We start from the raw sequence: 13,828 nt of genomic DNA on the forward strand, positions 1-13,828 counted from the left end.
AACATCGCATAATTCAAACCCTCCAATAAAATCTTCACTTCCTGCACCAAAACTAGTACCATTACCACCATTGTCGCGCCACCGTCACCGTGAGAAGTGCCCCACCGTCACCATCATCACCTCCTTCATCAAATGGTGTTAAACCACCACTATTTTCACTTTGAGTTGGGGTACGAGTTGAGCTTTGAGAATTGCGTCGAGTTTAATATCTATGGGTGCTACCACTATTGTTTCCATCATTGCCATCACCATTGCTGTCATCGCCAGCACCACCACCACCATCATCATCATCTAAGACCAAATCTAGCCATTCAAAATTATCCACACTATCTGGTAAAGGATTTTCCCTTTTTTCTATCCATGGACTTATTGGATCATTTTCTTCAGATGTGCAATCCAAGTTAATAGGATTAAAACTCCTATCAATCTTCTATTGGCTTCTTTTTTTAACGTGTCTCAATTTTAATCTCATGTTATAAGTGACGAAGACTAATCTTTAGATTTTCTTATATTACAATCAATTCCTCGTCTTCATATGGATAAGACTAAAAGTACTCCTATTACGCTCACAGTGAGATGATGTGGTGGTTTGACTTAACACTTTCACAGCTATTTTTTGAAGTTCAAGTGCACAACTATCATGAATAATCCACCACTCAGCTGTACAAAATTACATTACATTAGACATAAGTCAAAATAAGATACAAAAATATTTAAGTATTCATTTTTTATAAATTTGTAATTTTGAAAATAAAACATGGATTTGATTGTTTCCATATTTTTTGTGCTAAAGGAGTACCAAAAGTTTCATGTTTATCTCGAAACAGCAAAAACTACAATTTGGACAATCATTACAAGTAATATTTGCAAATGTAGATTATTACTATTAAAATTTAAATAATTGGTATGTACTTAATTTGTTGCTTTTACTTGAACATCCATATTAAGCTCTAATCTGGTAATTACTTTTTTAAATCCATCCATCACTGCTCTTATTATTTTATTAGATGAGGTAACACCATATTGGAATTGAGGATTTAAAAAATATCCTTCAAAAATAAAAAGACAATTAATAATTGAAAGTAAATATACATGTTATAGTTAAAATTGTAACACTTACTAGCTACATGTAAATCTTGATGTAATTGAAAAGACCATCGAGTATCAATAATTTTCTGTTACTTGGTATAATAGTGACAATCTCTTTTAATTGCCAACTTTGCTCTATCTATAGCTTCATATATGAAACCCATTATCGGTTTCTCATCCCCATCAACCAACCTCAATACTCTGACTATTGGCTCATGAATTTTACAAAGCTCTGTTGCTTTCTGCCAAACCTCCTTTCCCAAAATATTTTTTTTCACCTTGTAAGGCAGCCCATTCTTTGCCTTCCCCAGTCTAGAATTCTTCCACTCATCATTATTAAACATAGCTCTCAATTGTTGTTTATATCTAACAATACTCTCAATGGTAATAAAATTTGTATCAAATCCAGTGATGACTGGTTGAATCAATTCTCTATCTCTAGTGAATTTTTTTATTAAATCCAACACCCATCCACTATCATAAATGAAATTGGTGATAGCTTTACTATCTTCAATCACCTTTGCTACACTTTTCTTATTGGCTATGTCTTTTAGCATGAGATTGATACAATGTGCCAAACAAGCTGTCCAATATAAATGTTTCATTTTTCTTATTAACATTTTGTCGGTAACTTTCAGTGCAGGTTCATTATCAGTCACCACTTGAACAACGTATTACTCTCCAATTTCATCAACAAATTTATCTAACAACCCAAAATAATATTCAGCAGTCCTACTAATAATATTAGAGGCATCAATTGATTTGTGAAATATGGTACCTCTATTGCAGTACACTAAGAAGTTGATGATGTGTTGCCGAGTTAGATTGCTCCAACTATCACAGATGATGGATACACCTCTCTCTGCCCAAATTCCCTTGAATGATCCTATCCATTTCGTCATTTTATCATGCTCCATGTCCAAATATACTTCAGAAACTTCATAACCACTAGGACCCTTTACTCATGGCCCTACTTCAACAGCAACATCAAGCATGGGTTGTGTATACTCTGAATTAACTACGTTGAATGGATTACGATTATAGAATATAAACTTGGACACTACCAATCCCAATCTCTCCCTTAACCTCTGTAAATTCATTATAGAGATTTTCGCTGTTTTGTACTCTTGCTCTTTTGGAGTTCTACATCCATTGCTCTCAACCTTGCTTTAGGAGCATTGGACATAATCCAATTACGTCCACTCCCACCAGTTTCACACATGGATTGTGATCAACGAAAAACATTAGCAATACCTGACCCTTTTGGCATTCTTTAACCACAACCCCCTTCACCAGAACTACCACCTGCATCATATTGTGATCCATGACCTGCAGCACATCATCTAAATTTCTGCCTTTCCTCTCATTGTTGTTGTGAACGAATAGTTACTTGTCTAGCCCTGGTCATCTCTAGATCAGAGTCAGAGTCATCATCTCGAAGATGTACAAAATCTCTTTATTCATTCTTATCATAGAGATCATCTCCCCTTATATGTACTTCTAATTCAGCTTTTCTCTTTTGTTTGTTTGCTTTACTCATTTTCTTATCTTGTAAATGTTTCATCATTTCTTGCATCACGTCTCTACTAACATTAGGACAAGAATGCAATTGTCTCGTTTGATGTGCTAAGTGTTGTTTGAAACACGTAATCCCACCTTTAATGAGATGTCCACAAAATTTGTAAATAATATGATGCCTAGTGCCTTCAATTGAAGTTCCAAATTTACAACCAATATCATCACTTAAGGGGTTCATCATTGGCACCCTTTTGTCGTGGCATTTTTTAATTTGAATTCTACATCATTGATACATTTTTTAATTTATTTTGAATGTTTACAAAATTATTTTTGAGCAAAACTTGAACTAACTAAATAAATAATATTTACAATTATTAAATGAAATGATTGTTAAAAAAAAAAATGCAACCACTATTTATACATTTGAATTTTACATGTTAATGTAATCATATAAAAATTAAAAAATAAATTATAATTTTTTTTTTGAACTATTGATTTTTTTATTTTTAAAAAAAGATATTTTTTAAAAAAGAAAATTTTGCCATTAAAATTGTTGTCACAACAAATTACGATAACAAAATAAAAAATATTTATAATTAAATATTAAATGAAATGATTATAAAAAAAATACAACCACTATTTATACATTTGGATTTTACATACTGATGTAATCAAGATTAAAGACATTTTTCATGGCATTTTATGAGCTATTGTTTTTTTATTTTATAGAAAAGACATTTTTTTAAATTAAAAAAAAAAATTGTACCATCAAAATTGTTGTCACAACACATTACAATAACAAAATAAAAAATATTTAAAATTAAATACTAAATAAAATAATTATAAAAAAATGTAGCCACTATTTATATATTTGGATTTTACATGCTAATGTAATCATATAAAAATTTAAAAATAAATTATGAAGATTTTTTTTTTTAAGCTATTGATGTTATTTATTTTTTTATAAAAAAAATTGTGCCATAAAAATTGTTGTCACAGCACATTACAATAACAAAATAAAAAATATTTATAATTAAATATTAAATGAAATGATTATAAAAAAAAATAAAAATTCAACCACTATTTATACATTTGGATTTTACATGCTAATGGAATCATATAAAAAGACATTTTTGATGGCATTTTTTGAGCTTTTTTTTATTTTTTATTTTTTTTAATACAAAAGACATTTTTTTTTAAAAAAAATGGTGCCATCAAAATTGTTGTCACAACACATTACAATTACAAAATAAAAAAATATTTACAATTAAATATTAAATGCAATGATTATAAAAAAAACATGCAATCACTATTTATACATTTGAATTTTACATGCTAATGTAATCATATAAAAATTAAAAAATAAATTGTAAAGAAAAAAAATCATACATAGTTGTTTTTTAGGTTTCAATCAGTTGAATATTTGTTATTTTTTTGAATAACCTGCAAAAAAAAAAAAAATCAATAAAAACTAACATACATAAAATGTATTAATATAATTATAGGTGTCATACTTTTAGATATTATAAAAAAAATCAATCATTAATTATTATATATAAAATACTAAAAGTAAGTGCTTAGCTATATATCTTTTCTTTTTTTTAAATGCAAATTACTAAATATATCACCATAAATTTTTTTTTGTTTACAAACCAGCTGGGGATCATTGTTCAAAACCAATTAAAAAAAAAAAAAAGAAAAAAAAAAAAAAAGGGCCAATTTTTTTTTTTTTTTTGAGAACAAAGAAGGGCCAATTGGATACCACACAAACTAAAACAAAACAATATTACACATCTTCCAAAGGCAGCCAAGCAATCGGAGACCAGTGCTTCAGAGGCAGCCAAACAAAGCAAAATAATACTAATCACCTTACTTGTTTTCACTTTTCAAAAAATACTTTTTAAAAAATTTTATTTTTTTATTTTTCATATTTTTTATTTTTACTAAATTTTTTTAATATTTTTAATAATTTTTTTACTTTTTAGACACACCTAACATAAATACACCTAAAAAGTAAAAAAATTGTAAAAAAAATCTTTTAAAAATTCACTAAATACCAAAAATACAAAAAAAAATACAAGAATTCAATACATTTTTTGTATTTTTATGTATTTATTAATTTTTTAAAATATTTTTTCACAAATTTTTTACTTTTTAGATACATCTAAGTAAGGTGCATCTAAAAAAGTTAAAAAAAAAATGTTTAAAATTTAAAAAATATTCACTAAAAACAAAAAAACACAAAAACCAAAAAAGTCAATTTTAGAAAAACTTAATCCAGAAAACTCAAACTAAACACACTAATAATATCTTCCTGAGGCAGCTAGAGACCATTGTTCAAAAAAAAAAGGCAGTCGAACAAAACTTTCACTTACAAAATCACAGGTTTAACACAGGTTCTTCATCTCCTTACAGAAGCAGCCGATATTATTCATCTCCTTCTTTATCTTCAACACAGGTTCTTCATCTCTTCTAGGAATGGCAACGGGGCGGGGCTGGGCCGGGGATCACCCTCCCCGTCCCCGATCCCTGATGGTTAAATTTCCCTCGGCCCCAATCCCTGACGGGGAACGTATCACCGCCCCGACCACCGACCCCCGACGGGGATCAGGTTTCCCTGACCCCAAACATTCCCCGGCTAAAAAAAACAAAAAAATGAGATCAGCGTCTGGACCAGCGGTGGAAACAGATCTATAATCATACAACAGATCTATAATCATCCAAGTAAACAGATTCAAACAACAGATCTATAATCATCATCATCCATTAAACAGATTCAAACAACAGATCTATAATCATCATCATCCAGTAAACAGATTCAAACAACAGATCTGTAGATCGGAGTCTGGACCAGCGGTGGTACTGGTGTCGATGACTGGTGTGCGATCAACGGCTGAAGACGAGAGTTGAGAGAGCAAACGAGGTGTGAGAGAGAGTGGTGGTGGTGTCGCCGTGTCGGTGACTGAGAGTGAGAGAGAAGAGTCAGTAACTGTGTCGCCGTGTCGGTGAGAGTGAGAGAGAGAAGAACGAGAGAGACGAGAGAGTGAGAGAGAGAATGAGAGTTGAGAGAGTGAGTCAGTGAAAGTGTTGAGATCTAAGAGAGTTAAGATCAAAAGTACAACTAATATTTATATAATACAAAATATAATACAACTAATAATATTTATATAATACAAAGAGATACAGAGGCAGAGATGAATCGGGGAAATTCCGGGGCGGGGCCGGGCTGGGGCTGACAAGCCTATCCCCGTCCTCGGCCCGAAATTGATCGATGAGTGATTTTTTAATACCATCCCCGTCCCCGCGGGGATATTTTTCGGGGAAAAAACCACTTATTTCGGGGTCGAGGGATCGGGTCCCCGTCGGGCCGGGTTTTAATTGTCATCCCTAATCTCTTCCCTCCTCTCTCTCTATTTCTCACTCATCCATATTTTCTCTTCTCTATGTATCCCTCTTCCCATGAACCACTCTTCTTTATTTATTTTTTTATCAAAAACTCAGTTGAAGATGGTTGAAAATTTGTGGATCTGGAGATATGAATCTCAATTGGAGAGTTTCTAAAGACTAAGGCCAAGTTTGGCAACCCAAAATAAGTACACACTTTTTATCTTTTTATTTTTTTTCATCACATCATCTCTCTACTTTTCTGCACATCTTTTCGTAAAAAGACAAAAAGTGCACTTATTTAGGTCATCCCAAACAACCCCTAAAAGCTATGGATCTATTCTGAATGTTATGGAATCTCATTTCAAAGTGGTTCACAGGCTGAAAAGAACTCAAGACAAAATATGTTCAACCATAAAGGTATGTACAAAATCTGTTGAGCATTCATAGTTTTTTAGCTTTTTCTTTTGTTTTTTTCAAAAAGAATAAGCTCAAAATAGTGGGTAACGGGCCGTTCCGACACTGTTATGGCCGCTACAGCCGCAAAAGCAGGGGTAACGCGTGGTGCCTACCTCCGCAACCGTTATGTAACACCAGATTTTGAAACACTGGCTGGGATAGATGAAATCGAGATCATCCAATCTACCAAGTTGATCTCCGTCAATACCCATGGAAAGCTTATGAGGGGGAACAACTGCCATATGGTGTCAGCCAGTATTGGGCTGCACGTGTACGAATTACACTTTGATGGTTGTTGGAAAGAGGATCAATTCTCTCTTGGATCAGGTGTAGGTACTTTCAACAATGCATATGGCAGCGGATGTCGGTGGATTGGAGAAGGCAGATGAAGCCTACATAGGCGAAGAACAGGGTGGCAGTGGTTACAGTTATAACAATGATGTGGAAATGCAGCCTGCTCATGATTATAATGCTACTTGGTCTTGTAGAACATGGAGGTGAGGAAGATACTCGTGACAATATAGTACAAATGCAGACGATACTGCACATGGAAACAACTGGGGGATTAGATGAAACTTTGTGAAAGCATATTTGGTGAGTGGCCATGCTTGTTAAAGCGCACAACCTGGAAAGCTATGCTGAAATACAAGACTTCGCTTGAGATTTTAACTCTGTTATTGTTCAATTTTAGTCAATTTCTGTAACTTCGCTGAAGTTTTTCCTTATGCTGTCTTAGATCTCACAAACCTTTTTTGGTTGTGTAATAAAGGGATTGCTTGTGAAATTTGCTTTCATTACATACCTCTAATGTGCAGAAATCACCCTTTCCTTGTACCCAAAAAAAAAAAAACAAAAAAAAAAAATCACCCTTTACTCTGCAATCATCGGTACTTTTTTGGGCAAATGAAATCTCTATACAATCATTCAGTCATTGCTCTTATCATTTCTTTTTAATGTTTCCATAACCTAAACACAATCACATCCTCTGGTCCTGAGAATTCTACTCATCCATATGAACCACAGGCTGAACAAATCTCAGAAACAACATTAAACCTCTGCCCTGCTCACATTACACTGTCATGAGCTTTTTGTTTCTTTTTCTTTACTTTTCTTTCTCCAAGTCTGTGTTTGGATCATGGTATAGGAGAGGGATGTGGAAATGGAAAGAGATAAGCTAGATGAAATATAGAAATATTTCGACTACGTTTTCATTTCTCTTTCCAAATTCTTACCCAAATCCATGATCCAAACACAACCTAACAATTTAGTCCATAACCAACTCACAAAATCATAATACAAAAGGTTTTGGGTAGTGATGTAACATAAGATGCTACTTCTCAAATTACACCACCAAGAGGCCCAAGACCTAACTCATCCTCAATGTCGTCGCCTTCTTCAAAGAGTCTTAGAAACCGGGCCTGCTCTTGTTGCCTCTTTCTCTTTTGCCAATACTTGTACGCAACCGCCAGTCCAATGATAAAAACAGTTGAAACCAATGCACTGATTATTATTGCCACGGCCCAATGCATTCCCTTCCTTCCATTATGGGAATCCGAGGCATGATTAGAATCTACAGAGACATGAACAAACAAAGACAAACACGAGATAAATAACTAAATAGATGTATTCTAATTCAGAAACAAGTGCACAAAAACATGAATACACACCACAACTATGCAATTGCAAGGTCAAGGAAGCAAAAATGATTTTTACTACCTAAATGTGACAATGGAAATGGTCTGATGAGATGTCCATAAAATCATGATGCTTGTAGATGCCCCATGGACAAACTATATTTTGTGTTCAGTAATGATTGTTTTTGAAGCACAGAAAACAACTAAAAATGATAGCTTAGAGAAATTAATTCCGACGAGATGCAATGAAGTCATTCTAATAATATGCATTACTGTTACTATACTAGCCCATCAATTTTGCAAGGCAGCCTTGGAATGTTCAGTCTGGATCAACTACATGAAACGATGGTATGTTAAGAAAACAACACTCACCGATTCCAAGAGGCTCGCACCCCGCACATACAAATGTAGCATTGAATTCCTTGTCTTTGAAATGTTTATATATTCCATCAGATTCACTAAAATCAGAAGGACAAAATTCCCACTCATCAAATACATCTGATTTTAAGAAGTCTTCCTCATAGATCCCGCATCGCTTGCATTTTGAATTTGGAAAATCTGTCAAAGGCTGAAAACATATAATCACAATTTCAACGTGAGATTCTTTAGCGGAATTCTCCATACTTAACTTTAATGTAACAGATATACAATTGTGCAATCAAATCCAACAATTGAACCAGCAAACACATGGTTCAAGTAGTTAGCAAGTAAATTATAGATACATCAAACAAATGAGTGGACTTCGCATGAAAACTCAAATGTAGAGAAACACCTGCATTTTTATCTCTAAAATTTAAGTGAAAAATCAAACAGACTTCCACTGCAGATAGGTATGGGTTTATTTACGTTTTCCAATTTTGAAAGAAAAACAACACGCTCATACAGAGGAGTCAAGTTGTATCTTGTCAGCTTCCCTGACTCTATGACAAAAACAATGCAGGTACAGTAAAATCTATTAAATTCCTTCACACTTATATTTGCAAGGGCTTTTCAGCTAAAACACGGTGTCACATCTATGTTAGTAATCATGTTTGATTTGGGACCTAGTGCAGGAAGAAGAAAAATGAGATCAAAGATGTCACTAATTTGTCAGGAAAAAAAAAAATGATCATCGATTATCTTGACACACACCTTTGTGTTTATGACAAACCCAAAGAATGCTTAGATTTCTTGGAAGGTAAAAGAATGCTTAAATGATTCGTAGCATGGCATGACCGGCAGTTATATTTCCAATAATTTTCATAAGTATTCCAATGATTTTCTGGTAAAAGTATAGCTAATGAAAAATACCAGCATCGGATTTTAACACATTCACTCATCACAAACCTGCCAAGATTCTTCGCCCTTAAAAGTATAAGAGACATAAGTTTTCTTCACATCTGGCAAATAAGTCTTGTTCTCTCCTTTACACTGAAAGTAAACTGTTGGTTTGGTTATCCATTCGTGTGTTTTAAAAATTTCGATGGAATCAAGTGTAACTATTGCTGACAATATGGACCCTGCAGGGAAAAAAAAAAAGTTATGTATAAATATGGATAAATTGTTTAATTTAAAAATATATATATAATATGCCACCAACTAGAATGTCATGAGAAAGTTGATGCCACAGGCCACAACTACACAACGCACAGCTATTAAATGTCATTTGTGAAAATTATCTCCAGGAACATGGATGCAGAAATGAAGTTGAAAATGTTCAACATAATAGTCCTCAAACAAATGACGAAAGGAAAGTAGTTTACATAGCTTCATAGTTTAGAAAAGACCCAAAATGTGAGCAAGATAATGATAAAGATACTGAAATTTTGATTAAAATGTCAATATAACGACCAGTAACCTAACTAAATTTCCACTGGCAAGTAAATGGGAGACACATATCTGATCACCCAACTCAATGTAACAAACACAATGAACGAAAAATATTGACACTAACCCTCACGAGACTAGCAGATAAACTTAGAAATACATCCCAGATCAGTTTTCAAGAATCCTTACTGACCATTGCCAAAGGAAGTAACAAAGGTAGCTTCTTAGAAAAGTTGGAAAGAATATTCACGAAGATAGAGACTTGAAGTTCCCACTGTTTGTAAACTGTGTTCATAAATTCTTCGGGCAAAGTTCATCCAAATTGAGATACTTTACGTGCCTCAGAGGGGAATACACTTTTTCCCCACGGCCTCTGTTTTGTTATCAAGGAGTACGAGAGGAAAGAAAGCAAAATACTCAATAATGGCTTCCTTTCTCATGCAAACTTCAACACTCTCTCTCTCTCTCTCTCTCTTCCCCTCTTCTTTTTTCCCCTCATTCTTTATTTAGAATGAGAAATATGAGAAATCCTTTTTAATCATTACAATATGTCAAGCGCTTCACACTTAGTTAAATTAAATAAATTCATATATTATTTTATTAACACATCCCAATACAACTTAGGTATTCCCCTCCCCTTAACATTTCCATTTTTTGTCCACTGTATTCACAGGTTTTGCATTATACATGATCAAACCATCTTAGTTTGATATCTCTCAATTTATCTTCAATTGATGGAACTCCTATCCCTTCACTAATATTCATTTCTATTTCTTTTTTTTTCTATTCTTACCATACATTTATCTAAGAATCTCCATCTCAGCGACAATCACTCTATGAACATATTATTTCTTAGTAACTCAACATTTTGTCCCGTAAAATATCATTGGCCTTATAATTATTCTATAGAATTTTCCTTTCAATTTCATTGGTATTCGTTGCTCACATAATATGCTAGAAATACTCTTCCACTTGAGCCAACCTATTTTGATTCTATGAATCACATTATCTCTAACTTCTCCATTCTTATTAATAATTCAACCTAAATAAGGAAAATGCTCACCATTAGTAATCTCTAGGTTTTTCAATCTTCATTTCTCTATTATTTCTACTTATAATGTTACTAAAATTACATGTCATATGAATTTTATTTCTACTATTTCTAAACCCTTTTGAGTCAAGTATTTCTCTTTAGATTTCTAATTTAGTTTTAATTTCTTCCTTATTTTCATCATCTTAAATGTGTTTAGTTAACTAGACCATGATTCAGAAAAATAGGTAAGGATTTGAAACTGACCCTTGATATAATTCTATAAGGATTAGAAATTCACTTAGCTTCTCCTACAGATAATTTTATTGTAATTTATATGTGTTTTATCACGTCAATATATCATTTGGTCACACTCTTATTAGGCAACCTATTGTAAACTTTTTGTAAATCTATAAAAACATCTCTTCTCATCTCTCTATACTTTTCTATTGATATTTTTAGTAAATATATCGCTTTCATAGTTGATCTAAAAAGCCTAAATCCAACTTGATTCTCTGACACTATTATTGACCCTTAAGTTATGCTCAATCACTCTTCCACAATTTAATGTTCAATCATGTTGTTTGTTGTTATCTCTTTTATTTTTTATATATAGATACTAAAACACTTTTCTCCACTTGTGATATATTTTCTTAATCATTAGAATCTTATTAAAGAATTTTGTACACCAAGACATCTCCTCCTTTGGCATTTTCAAGCTTCAATAGGGAAAACAATGTAGTTCTAATGCCTCAATTGATGTTATATTCTTTACCTCAAATTCCACGTTAAATCCCTTAGGTAACGACACAACTTATATTCTCTAGTTCCATTAAAACTATCATGATTCATATTCCTCTCATCTTAAACTTTCTAAGGTTTCGTTTCAATCAAGGATTTGAGGAGGACTTTCTAAAGGGAACATAAAATGTTAGGGAAAAGTTAAAACTATAAGTTTTATCTAATTCACTTTTCCCCTCCTTTTCATTTATTCCCCAAATCCTTGATCCAAACGCAATCTAAAAAATTTTCATTTCATTTAAAAATAAAATTAAAAACCAATGCAAAGGAAACACATGTCCATGTAAGCTTCAATTTCACATAATCTCACACTTCCTCTGTATAATCTTTTCAACAAGCTTCAATTTTTGACATCCACTTCCACCCTGACGCAATTCAATCTCTCCATTCCAATACACCCATCTTTTACAACTGATTATAAATTATAATTAATCAAATTCACGGTCTCTAGTAGAAAGCAAGAATTAAACACGATTCACACTAAATTCTACAACCAGCTACCAGCTTATTTACTTCAAACAAGTCCTAAAACTACAAAAAAAAAAAAAATCCAAATTGCAAATTGCAAAAAATTAGGGGAAAAAAAGAACAGGTTAATTCAATCATCATAGGACAAACACTTCATAATCTTCAAACATAAATAGCCAAGAGATAAATGATTCATATATTCTGGAAAACTTGCAATCAAGTACGAAATAGGGGATTCATATATACCACCAATCAAGAACACAAACCCTAGATTACCTGGAAACCAGCTCAGAATAATCGAACATAAGAAAAAAGCATGAAAAGCCCTAAAATTCAGTCGAAGCCGTAACGACATAGCGATTCGTGCTCCTCCGAAGAGATCGATCGACTGATCAATCGATTGTTCGTTGAGAAATCGAACAGAGGATCGTTGAACAAAGAGAGAGAAAAGGAGAGTGGTTGATCGGTTCGCGCTCTCTTCCCAACGGTCACAAAGTCTATTTTACGCAGGGGGCGCAGTTCGCATACATCACAACTCACATTTATTTGAGCTGTGATTGGGAGCCCGAATGTGGGAGCCCGAATGTCCCTAATATACAAAACGTTGTCGTTTTTGTATTTTTTGTTTTTTTTTTTTTTTTCAGCAGAAGAAGGAAGAAGACGAAGAAGAGAAGGAGGGGGAGCGGAGGGGAGGGAAGGGGGCCATCAAACTCTGGGCTGAGGCAGGGGGCGGCGAGGCATAGGCGGAGCTGCGACGGCGGGGCTGCTGCGACGAGCTGGAGCTGCTGTGACGAGCGACGGCGGGCGACGATCGGGCGGCTGTGACGGCGGGCGACGAGGCGACGAGCTGCGGTCCTCTTCCCCGACAAGTTGCGGTCCTCTCTTCTCTCTCTTTCTCTTCCTCTCCCTCTCCCTCTCTTTCTCTTTCTCTCCCTCTCCCTCAGCCCCACCCTCACCTGTTTCAGACTGAAGGAAGAAAAAAAAAAAAAAATTGAATTTCACCAATTCGGGGCATTCGGGGGAGCCTCATTTGGGGCACAAATCTTTTCTCCATTTATTTCAACCCCATTTCGTAGCTCGAAAGGGCGTGGATCGAAAGGCCTGAATTGCTTTGTACGCCTATTTCTTTTCTTTGTACACCCATCCTCCCTCTGTTCATCCACTCCCTCTGGAAAACTCACACACACACACAGCTCCATTCATCCCCTCTCTTTTGTGTCATTTTTTTTTTTTTTCAGAAGAAGTAGAAAATCAGAGGAGGAAGAGGAAGAAATGAGGAGGAGGAGGAGGAGGAGGAAGAAGGAGGAGAAGGACTGGAGGGGGCCCAATTATTAGGGCTAGAGGCGGAGGGCAGAGGCACGATCGGGCGGAAGCGACGAGCTGCGACAACGGGCGGAGGCGACGAACGAGCTGCGAGCTGCGACGAGGACGGCGGGCGGAGGCAACGGAGGCGACGAGCTCTTCTCTCCTCTCCTCTCTCTTTCTCCCTCTCTCCTCCTCTTCCCATCTGTTCTCCTGTGTTCAACGAAGTTCAACGAAGAAGAAGAAGAAGAAAATCGCAAAACGACGCGGTTTTCAAATTTCGGGCCATTCGACCCTCACCCATTTCGAGCTACCACCTATTTTCCATTTATTTATC

At 34.5% G+C, this 13,828-nt stretch overlaps 1 protein-coding gene across 1 annotated transcript; it reads right to left on the reverse strand.

The window, feature by feature from the left end:
* Nucleotides 1-7,361: 7,361 nt before the first annotated feature.
* Nucleotides 7,362-12,760, reverse strand: LOC114258881 (uncharacterized). Its single transcript, XM_028198887.2, has 4 exons — nucleotides 12,466-12,760; nucleotides 9,411-9,583; nucleotides 8,457-8,652; nucleotides 7,362-8,020 (listed from the first exon to the last, which is right to left on the reverse strand). Exons 1-4 carry the CDS (start codon nucleotides 12,542-12,544, stop codon nucleotides 7,788-7,790), a joined length of 681 nt encoding a protein of 226 aa, XP_028054688.2. The 5' UTR covers nucleotides 12,545-12,760; the 3' UTR covers nucleotides 7,362-7,787.
* Between the last annotated feature and the right edge of the window lie 1,068 nt (nucleotides 12,761-13,828).

Source organism: Camellia sinensis, chromosome 10 (genome assembly GCF_055761805.1).
Source record: "Camellia sinensis isolate YWXY chromosome 10, ASM5576180v1, whole genome shotgun sequence".
NCBI classification, from domain to species: Eukaryota; Viridiplantae; Streptophyta; class Magnoliopsida; order Ericales; family Theaceae; genus Camellia; species Camellia sinensis.

Bases quoted from the DNA above. Each gene is read 5' to 3' on its own strand.
- LOC114258881 (XM_028198887.2), bottom strand. From the start codon at position 12,544: ATGTCGTTACGGCTTCGACTGAATTTTAGGGCTTTTCATGCTTTTTTC. The intron at 9,584-12,465 runs GTAATCTAGGGT...TTTTCCCTGCAG, and splicing joins TATTCTGAGCTGGTTTCCAG to GGTCCATATTGTCAGCAATA. The intron at 8,021-8,456 runs GTGAGTGTTGTT...ATGTCTCTGTAG, and splicing joins GTGCGAGCCTCTTGGAATCG to ATTCTAATCATGCCTCGGAT.